General features: G+C 34.1%; 1 protein-coding gene across 1 annotated transcript; it reads left to right on the top strand.

The window, feature by feature from the left end:
- Positions 1-4,440: 4,440 nt before the first annotated feature.
- Positions 4,441-10,625, top strand: LOC133175243 (uncharacterized). Its single transcript, XM_061310345.1, has 9 exons — positions 4,441-4,453; positions 4,584-4,719; positions 4,972-5,146; positions 6,103-6,894; positions 8,170-8,277; positions 8,494-8,676; positions 8,799-8,835; positions 8,972-9,269; positions 10,538-10,625. The coding sequence occupies exons 1-9, from the start codon at positions 4,441-4,443 to the stop codon at positions 10,623-10,625; spliced, it is 1,830 nt and encodes a 609-aa protein (XP_061166329.1).
- Positions 10,626-11,282: the final 657 nt, after the last annotated feature.

The raw sequence follows: 11,282 nt of genomic DNA, 5'->3' as shown, positions 1-11,282 counted from the left end.
GGTAGAAATTAGAACAAATGTAAAGGGCATTTTTTTTATGGAAAATGATGTATCAAGTGAAAACTCATCATATCGACAATTTTAAAAATTTATATTAAAAAAATGACGTAAATCCTATTGAGAACTTCTTTCTGGTGTAGAAACATTGAACCTGCGGGTATCAGCTTTAAAGTTTGAACATCATTTAATGTATTTGGCTTTTGATTTGATACTTTGTGTTTCCAAGCCCATTTCTCGTTCAACTTTTAAGTTTTATTACATTTATGTAAGTTGACTTAATGTATCTGAAGGTAAAATCAGCAGCCTTGTTTGCCACTTTTCCTCATCAACGATGTTTTTTTCTACTTTCGGTTTTAAAAAGCACCTCCAATTTTGATAATAATTTTAAATTTATTTAATAATGATTTATGTCTGATATCTTTTACATTTTCAGTCATTATTTTCTATCCCCTATTACTACTTCTTCAGCTGTGTGGGTTCAAGCGAGAAGTGATTGCCTGTACACCATTCACACCCTGAATTCACACCTTTGCGTGCATTAAAATCTAAGGCGATATTGCTGCATGTACTGGTACTGAATAAACAAAATAGCTTTTCTAGAATTAACACAGATTTCGCCAATTACATTCTATTTTTAACACTACATGTACTAATCAAAGCATCTAAATGACTTTTAAGAAGTTTTTAACAAGATTAAAACAAAGTGGTTTGAAATTATTTAAATAAAAAAATTGTAAATGAAAAGAGCAATAAAATATTTTGAGTCGGGCTAATTTTTGTGGGTCGGTCGGCTGAGGGCAAACAAACATTATTTTAATTTAGGCCTAATACTTGTATTGATTTCTACTTGAAATTCCGTAGGACAACAATAGTTAAACGCTAATGCTTTCGACTGAAAAGACAAGTTTTGCCTTCTTTCAATTTTAAAAGAATGTCCCGCAGTGAACTGTCATGGAATCAGACTAATGAATACATATACATAAAGTGCGAAAATTTAAGAGAATTTACTTTCATTCCGTCTTGTCATGCAAACAAGGACGTCGGCATTTTTCTTAAATTGTTTACATTCATTACTGAAATGGATTGTACCTGCGAGATATAGTCTCCTGATGTCATATTATTTCCGTAACGTCAGCCATAATATAGTGGAATGAAATATGAAGATAAGGAACAGTATTCAATCTCGAAAGTCCATTGAAAAGATACAAATTTGGAGCAGAGCAAACACGGACCTAAAAATTTAGAGGTGGGATCAGGTGCCATGGAGGAGTGAGCATCCCCTGCCGACAGGTCACACCCGCCGTGTGCTCCTTGTCATGATTTGGAAACATAAACCGGAAAAATCCTTTCAGTGTATAAATAATGCCCTAACAATCAGTATGAAAAACATCAGTCAGCATTTGACTCAATGACAGGTTGTATGTGCTGACAAGGTAATTGTATCGACCAAAAACTTGCAAAAAGATGACTTCAAACGAGACTGTTGAAATCCTTGTTTCGTCAACTTGTTTGTCAATAGCTTGCCTCGTTTTAGAAATTGTTCATACGTAGAGCATGCTCTTGCGTATCGAATCAACTGAGAGACATAAACCCCATATGCAGGTGAAAAGGGTATATTGCTACATAAGTAAGGAAAGTTGACAATTGAAAAGTTGAAGTCATCATGTTTATCATAAAGCTTAGTTGTTAGGATACCATTAACGTCCTTTTCTAGTAAAATATCTAAATATGAAACAGATTTGTCAGAATCTGTGGTATCCTTTATTTCAAGCTCACTGGGATATATGAAGTCGACATATGAATGAAAGTAACTATTGTTAATTGATAATACGTCGTCGATATATCAAAATGTCGAGTTGAAGGCCACAGCAAGTGTTTTCTTCTTCTCATGTAGAAGTTTTTGAATAAATTCTGCTTCGTATGAATACAAAAATAGGTCTGCTAATAAGGGGGCGCAATTGGTACCCATGGGAATTTCAACAGATTGTTTGAAGATCTGATCTACAAAAACTACATAGATATTGTCAATCAGAAACTCAAGCATCTTTTTAATATCAACTTCAGAGTACTTGTGTGTACAATCAGAGTGCTTTTTAACAAAATAATTTTGTAAATGACCAATGACAAGGTAAGTATATTTACGAGTTCCATTTTTATTGAAAAAGCAGCTGTCTATGATGTCAAAAAGCCTGGACTCTGGTGAAGTACATCAATTTACAATTATAATTCAAAAAGACTTCACGTAGACAACAAACCACCCTGCTGAATACTTCAATTACTCTTAAGATTAAGTGGTAATTCACTATCAACATAATATAAAAACATCAAATTGACTTATTTAACTAAAAAGATTAAAAATGAAGAAAGAAAATGACTTTTTGTGCAGAACTGGAAAAAACATACATATTTTTATCGTTTTGTAGGAAAACTCATGGAACAAAATCTTAAAACATGTTACAGGAAGTACCAAATTACATAATTTCAGTCGAAGATTCTTACTCTTTTTAGGTACCCGATCCTATCTCTGATGTTTATGTACAGTCACTCTAAAGTTTCGAGTTTTCTCCTCTTTTTTGTCTATTGGCAAGCAATGAATTTTTTTGAAATGGGCTCTGGCCGATCACAGTTGATTCCATGCGAGGAATCCGGCAAATGTCAATGTTTGCTCACACATGTATTATAACATCTTACATGTCAATGTCTGCTCACACATGTATTATAACATCTTAAATGTCAATGTTTGCTCACACATGTATTATAACATCTTACATGTCAATGTCTGCTCACACATGTATTATAACATCTTACGTGTCAATGTTTGCTCACACATGTATTATAACATCTTACATGTCAATGTTTGCTCACACATGTATTATAACATCTTACATGTCAATGTCTGCTCACACATGTATTATAACATCTTACATGTCAATGTTTGCTCACACATGTATTATAACATCTTACGTTTCCTTTATGCGTGCATGAGTTTCAGTCACTTCCAAAACGGATGTACATCCTATCCTTTTGGAATAAAAAAAAATCCTTCATTGATGGTCCAAGTAAGTCTAACTCGAACTTTAATTTATTTGTTTATTACGTAATTGAATGTTCTGTACATCCTGTGCCATTCTGTAGGCCAGAAGTTCGACATATGATAATTACACTTCCTAGTCACTTTCTTTTAGAGGGATACTTTTTGATATTGATTCTATTATTAGCAAATAAAAAGAGTGAGTTAATTTTATGAAAAGACAGATAAAAGAAATCAAAGCTAAAAGAATTAGAATTTCTAAAATATAGAATCAAGAAATTCATCACAGTAAAGACAGAATTTAACATCTGTATTTCCAGCTATTTGTACCGGAGATTGTCATGGGCGAGGTACCTGTGTAAGACCAGACACATGCTACTGTAGACACGGGTATACCGGAAATGCCTGCCAAACGGGTAAGAGTAAACCCATTACAAATTCATCACGTACGAAAGAATAAACCCATTGAACAGAAGATTAAATTAAACCCATCACAAAGTCATTACGGAAGAGTAAACCCATCATAAAGTCGTTACATAAGAGTAAACCCATCATAAAGTCATTACATAAGAGTAAACCCATCATAAAGTCATTACATAAGAGTAAACTCATCACAAAGTCATTACATAAAAGTAAACTCATCACAAAGTCATTACATAAGAGTAAACCCATCATAAAGTCATTACATAAGAGTAAACTCACCACAAAGTCATTACATAAGAGTAAATTCATCACAAAGTCATCACGTAAGAATAAACACGTCACAAAGGCATTGCGTAAGAATAAACCCATCAAAAGTCATTACGTTCATCACATTGTTTTGTTGTTGGCCATTAATGACAAAACTGAGGTCAATCAAAAGTTCTTTAGTAGTATCTAAGTCAATATCAACCACTGTTAAACAGATTACCTTGAAATTCTTAATGCACGCCATAACAACCTAAAAAAAGATTATGTAAATTATTGAAATGAGGTTGACAGAGAAGACATAACATTCTTACCTGAAAATAAAATGTATTTTTTTTATTCCGCTTTAATTAATGAAAGATCGCATAACAAGATAAACACGCATAAAGATTCCACTCCTTTGTGTACAAACTGATCATTTCATTTCTCTATATTTATGTACAGTTGCAGAGTTGAGCCCAATTATCATACAATATACGTCCACTCTCGCATATTATGAAAGATCTGGACAGAGGAGGGAATTATACAGATCTGTAATAGATTCTTCTGAACCAAACTCTACGAAGGTAGACACAATGTGGGTAAACCATAATGATTACAACTATATCAACGTCACATTTGCCGCCGTCTCAACAACACCGGACAGCCTAAACCTTTCAAGATATATAAAACAGTTTAAGGTGGGAATCATGTCTGGAGGAATTAATATTATTCTTCATAAAATGGGCAGAACAGGTGAAGATATGTTAACTTCTATATTATATTTAATATCTATTTAAATGATAAGGAAGAAGGGAGATATAAATTATTATGAATTGAATTAAGAAAATAGTAGAAAATGGAATATATTTGGATTTATTACTAGAAAAGAAACTCTTTGTGAGTGGAAATAAAACCAAGCTCTGTGAGAGTCAGCCTAGTTCTCTGAATCCAAACGATGATGTGTTTTACTGTAACTACACAGATGACAACTTTGACATGCAGCTGGAGCATGGAGACAAGTAAATTATCTTCAGTGTGTGTGTGTGTGTGTGTGCTCCCTTCTTAGATTTTGATAATTAATAATGTAATCGTTCAAATTTATTAATTTTTCATATCGTCAACTTCTTTTTTTTCACATTAATATTTATTGTCATGTCTCAAATAAATGACATCTAAATATATGATAAAAAGAACTAGCCTTGGACTCCTGATCCTGATCCTAGAAAATGTAATGAAGGTTTTGTCTATTTTGACTTTCTTTTTTTTTTAAGTTTAACTCTGACAGCTTTTACTGAAATCTGGGGTATTATTGAAAAAGACTTATTTATCGACGACATGTCTACAAAATCTACAATGTTTCGCGTTGATTTGGTGAAGCCACATCAATGTCTCTTAGGCGGACCATGTGAGGCAAAAGCACTGGATGTTGTAAAGGATATCACCAAGGTATATATATAGGATCTCCCATGATTTGTAGTTGGATATGATTTTTATCCAACGAGTTGTGTGTTTTTTATCCCCGAGCCTTGGCGAGGGGATAAAAACACACAACGAGTTGGATAAAAGTCATATCCAACTACAAATCATGGGAGATTCTTTTTATCCCATGTTTAATACTTCACAACCAATGTTTTACACTGTTTTATACAGGACTCCACTTTATTTTACTTCATCGCGCTAACGCAAAAACCATTGTGACGTCACAACTTTGGATTATGAAAAATTTATCCAATGAGTCATATCCACGGGATAAAGGGGTAAACATGGGATAAAAACCTTTAAGTGTGTTGTCGTATTTACTAAGTATTTCAATTGAACCCTTTTAAGATAAGACTTCTTTAAAACATTTTTCTTTTGAATATAAAGGTCAGTGGAGAATCGAAAGGCGTAATATCTTCACGTACTTCTACAGTTTGGGTGTATATGGACAATGTTTTATAAATTCAACTGGAAACATCAACTTTTAAGAAAGTCAACCAAAAAATAATCATAAAGATACTGGATGTAATATTAACTAAAGGACATACGCAACCTAGTTTGAACTTAATTGTATTTTTCCCTGGAGTTGAAGAGTTCCAATACTTGAAGGACCTGTGTGCTACTCTTTTAATGTCTATATATGGTGCTGTACACTTCCTCTAAATTAATCTTGATGAAAAAACATCTAGAATATATATGTTTAGTCATTTTTGTGTATTTTTCTTTGAATTATAGAATAATTTGCATCAATTAATATCCATACAAAATCCCCAGCTGATAATGCATGCTGATTTTTTGTTTATGAGCATCTGATGGCACTATAATTTTAAATTAAGAATATCTTTAAAAATTATCAGTTGGTAAGGTGCTTTGCGTATGTCCTTAAATTATAAATCTTTTGTTTTACCTTCAATTTTATATAGTCTCCAATAGAATTGTCATGGAACAACTGGGAAGATGGGCTTTCTGGAATCGAAGAATATAAAATACAGGTTTTTCTGCTGAAGCTGAACATAACAATCTTGGCGGAAACAAATCCATGGCGCCCAGACGAGGAAATATCCCTTTCGGCACTAGAAACAAGATATACCTACACTCCAAAGAGAGCAGGGTTGTATTCCTTTATACTAAATGTAATAGACCGAGCCAGCAATACACAATGCGCACGCACCTTGGTGTTATATGACCCAAGTTCAAATATCACTCTATCTAAATTACCATTTATAGCAAGAAGCGCAGAACCTGAAACAAACTATAAATGGCAAAATAACCTCAATAAGGACATTATCGTGTCATGGAAAGGACATTTTCAGAACCAATTCCACGAGAACAATAAACTTTTAAATCCAGTAGCACAGTATAAAAATGTCGATTCTGTTACAAACATTGAAAAGCACGTTCCAAACCAACTTGATGATAACTCGGGGAAAAGAACACTGAAAGAAATCCGGAATGTTTACGGTATAGTGAAATTTGAATATTTCTACAGACATGGAGGTCAAGGGGAGAGAACCCCGCAAACCTGGTATAAGGTGAATGATACATTTTCTGAAACTCAGATTTTTAATATTGAAAGAAAAGATGGCGACACCTTCAACTTCTGGGTGAAGGCGACTGACATCATGGGGAATACGAAAGTTGACTTGACGAAGATTTCCTTTGATTCCAGCCCACCAAAACGTTTAAACCCATCAGACGTCATATTTACGAGGAACGTTAAAAATCCTACTTACGAGGGGTTATCAAGAAGTTCGTGGACTGACGCGATAAAATTAATAATATGTAGTCTTTGCTTACAAAATTTATGCGGAACATAAAACAACAGAAGTTTAAGAAATGTTGAAAATTTTAGCTTGATACGTTGATAATTTGCCAAATTATTCTAAAATTAAGAAGACTTTATGTGATCACCCGGCGCTGTCGCCGTTTAGTGTCATGACGTCCGCTTAACGTCATTGTTTCTTAATGTCCGCTCTCTCTACCTCATACACTTATCTTGATGAGATTACATGGAGTTAAGTAAGGACTTAAACCCGTCTTATTTATATGAATTTACAATGTCATGAGCAGCTGTTTTCAATGCATATAATATTGTAAATGGATCTTTATATGGGGAAAGATCCTCACTTGATTATGCCAGAATACTTAGCTTGTTGTAGTTCAATTTCTACCACACATGATCAATTGCAACGTCACTTTTCGACGTGACTGACTTTAGACACCCTGACTACAAATCGACACTAACTGTGCATATTTCATCGCTCTGAATCTTTTTGGGCATTAAAAAACAAGTACTCTGGATGCATTTTATTTTTCTGTAGCCAGTTTAAACATTCCTTAGGTCAATACCAGTTTTTCCAGGAGCGAAACTCTATAGAGTGTTTGAAAAAGAAACCCCTCACCCTTTTTGACGTTATTTTCAATCCCATAATTGTTTGGACACTCCATATAAAATTTACGATAAAATTTCATAGAAATTACAGAATGGGGTAAAAATTGCAAATTTTACTGAACAAATGTGTCGTACCACATGCCTGAATTAACGAGATTTTTATGATGACAAATACTCATATCTAAAGAGTTTTTCTCAGTTACACTCAGATAGAAATAAACGTCATATTAGAGGTTGCGCCGCCTGGACATACCTTTGCTTACAAAAACACTAACAATTTATTAAAAAATAAAAATTATGATTTATGGTTTATTCTATAGATAGAAAAGATGATGCTAACTAAATGTGTAAAAATTCATTGATGTACCTAAAGCGGTTTTAATTTTATGACGCTAGTCCACGAACTTTTTGATAACCCCTCGTACGTCTTCTCCAGTCTGTACGAAAATTAAAGAATCTTCAATTGTTTGTTTTGATATAAAATTAAAATTAATTCTCTCTCTCTCTCTCTCTCTCTCTCTCTCTCTCTCTCTCTCTCTCATAAATGATATCAAGAGGAATTAGTAACATATAGTCAAATGATTTTCTCAGAATACAGATAGATGTCTTTGACAGAGAAAGTGGAATACATAGAATACACGTGGAACTAAGATCTAGAAGCAATGAAATATTCCATGAAATTGATATTCCAGGAAACAAAACAAAAGTAAAGAATATTTTGGTATTCAATTTTTTGCCTTGCATTATTTGCAGCTTTGTTCTATAGTTTATATTTGATAAAGAAAAAATAAAGTACTGTCCCGTTTCATTATTCCAGAAAACAGAAGTATCAAATCAAACAAAAGCTGTTTGAGTCTTTGATATAGAAAGAAATATTGAAAAAAAGACTGGAATCATACATGGTGTTTTCTTTTCATTGTAGGCTGATCCTGGATTGAAAACAGGATACAAAACATCTGTAGGAAGCTTCTTTTATTACCGCCACAACCTGGACATAAACAACTGCTGGTTTGTTGTGCCAGAGGAAAAATTGGCAGAGGAGTTTGTCTTATTAAATCTGACTGTATATAACATGGCAATGAAACCTGCTTTTTACAGTACTATAGTAAGAAGATTTGTCGCCCTTGGATGCTAGAAATATTCAATTCTCCTAACTCATATTTTTATTTTACTTTTTCTGTCATAAGCATAGCTAAAGCGCTGTTTTGTTTTGTTTACTATTTACAGATTACAGATTTATCCTCGCTTGACGGAATGGATGAATGTATGTATCTTCATAGTGTGGAGATTAATATACAATAATTTAAATAACCACAGTGTTCAGATCTCAGAATGATGCACAGTTGAATTAACCCATGATTTCATTAAAGGTTCAATATCTCAGTCATTTATCTTTTTAGATCCTGGCCCAAATAATTTAACCATTACTGCAACCTTTGACAAAAGTGTTCGTCTGAACTGGACGGTACCCTCAGCTTGTTACGAGATGTCAACGGTTGTAGTAGAGTTCCGTTCACCCAATGACCAAGTTCACGTCCGATATGTAGATGCATACTCCGACTGGTTTGACTTGACAGGACTGGATCCCGAAACAATTTACAACCTGTCCTTTGTTACAGAATATGGGCCACAGAAAAGTGACCCAGTGTTCCTACAATTCCAAACCCTTGCTTCCACAAATGCAGCTGTTATACTAAAGTTAACGAGCTTCTGCAACTATCACTTTTATTCATTATTGCTATTTTCTTATATAATTGTTTTTGATAGTGTTTACAAAAATTGTACAAAATTGCAAATTATATCCTCAAGAAGTTAAATATAAAGCGATGCTATTTTAGTGTCAGTTTAATAGATGATATAAGATATAGAGATAACGAGACGATCGATGAATACATTTTCCCATGACTAAAGCAATTAAATTGTAAATCTATCATTTTAATTTTCTGTGAGTTTCATAAATACAAATTCATTTCTTCCTAATTCCACAAAAAATACTTTCAGTAATCAACATTCCTTATGATAAGTTACAAATTGTATACACATGTTGCTGTAAACGCATTACATATTTGATATATGGATGTTTAATATTCATTTTCATAGTGTCCCATGATTTATCAAAATGATCCAAAATATTTGTAATCGATATACTCTGCTTAAAATAAAAAGAATCATGAGTGTTTAAGGATTTTTTTAATTTGCTCCAACCAGTGCTTTGATTACAGATCTCGGTCAGTTGTTTTGATTGCAGATCTCGGTAAGATGTTTGACATCCTCCGTTCAGCGCTTTGATTGAAGATCTCGTTAAGATGATAGACATCCTCAGTTCAGCGCTTTGATTACAGATCTCTATAAGATGGACATGCTCTGTCCAGCGCTTTGATTACAGATCTCGGTCAGTTGTTTTGATTACAGATCTCGGTAAGATGTTAGACATCCTCCGTTCAGCGCTTTGATTACAGATCTGGTAAGATGATAGACATCCTCCGTTCAGCGCTTTGATTACAGATCTCTATAAATTGGACATCCTCTGTCCAGCGCTTTGATTACAGATCTCGGTAAGATGTTAGACATCCTCTGTCAAGCGCTTTCATTACAGATCTCGGTCAGTTGTTAGACATCCTCCGTCCAGCGCTTTGATAACAGATCTCGGTAAGATGTTAGACATCCTCTGTCAAGCGCTTTGATTACAGATCTCGGTAAGATGATAGACATCCTCTGTTCAGTGCTTTGATTACAGATCTCTATAAGATGGACATCTTCTGTCCAGCGCTTTGATTAGAGATCTCGGTAAGATGTTAGACATCCTCCGTCCAGTGCTTTGATTATAGAACTCGGTAAGATGTTAGACATCCTCCGTTCAGCGCTTTGATTACAGATCTCTATAAGATGGACATCCTCTGTCCAGTGCTTTGATTACAGATCTCGGTAAGATGTTAGACATCCTCCTTCCAGCGCTTTAATTACAGATCTCGGTCAGTTGTTAGACATCCTCCGTCCAGTGCTTTGATTGCAGATCTCGGTCAGTTGTTAGACATCCTCAGTCCAGCGCTTTGATTACAGACCTTGGTAAGATGTTAGACATCCTCCTTCCAGCGCTTTAATTACAGATCTCGGTCAGTTGTTAGACATCCTCCGTCCAGTGCTTTAATTACAGATCTCGGTAAGATGTTAGACATCCTCCTTCCAGCGCTTTGATTACAGATCTCGGTAAGATGTTAGACATCCTCCGTCCAGTGCTTCGATTACAGATCTCGGTAAGATGTTAGACAATTTTTCTGGTCTAATTTATACTGTAGAAGCCAACATCGCCGAATACCCACACTTAACATCTATGTATTCTTGGAAACCAGGTCTTCCAAAAACATATTGGAATTTCGATGGGCAAAATTGCAGAACATTTTAGTAGACTTTTCTGTGGCAAAATAAACTTTGAACTACAAGAATTTACTAAGACAACTTTAACTGCCAAAAAAAATATAAACGCTGCAATTAAATAAAATTTAATACTCAAAACTTTATGGTAACGTAACAAATAAAGAAACAAGATAGTTACTTACCACAAGATTCAGCTGACATACGCTGGATAGAGATTTCCTGATGAAAATGTTATACTGTCCAATTTTTTGCGCAAAAGAATTATTTATCAAAAATATTTAAGATCACTTTAGATAAAACGAAAATAGAATTATCCCAGAACGAATAAATACATAA

This window comes from Saccostrea echinata, unplaced genomic scaffold (genome assembly GCF_033153115.1).
Source record: "Saccostrea echinata isolate AGI-Se365-2 ecotype Australia unplaced genomic scaffold, CSIRO_AGI_Sech_v1 ptg000062l, whole genome shotgun sequence".
Classification (NCBI taxonomy): Eukaryota; Metazoa; Mollusca; class Bivalvia; order Ostreida; family Ostreidae; genus Saccostrea; species Saccostrea echinata.
The sequence above is the reverse complement of the archived record's forward strand: the minus strand, read 5'-3'. Positions and strand labels throughout refer to the sequence as shown.

What these genes read in the sequence shown, in the direction of transcription:
- LOC133175243 (XM_061310345.1), top strand. An exon ending in CAGCTGGAGCATGGAGACAA is followed by an intron (nt 4,720 to 4,971) that starts GTAAATTATCTT and finishes TTTTTTTTTAAG; the next exon opens with TTTAACTCTGACAGCTTTTA. An exon ending in ACGTCATATTTACGAGGAAC is followed by an intron (nt 6,895 to 8,169) that starts GTTAAAAATCCT and finishes CTCAGAATACAG; the next exon opens with ATAGATGTCTTTGACAGAGA.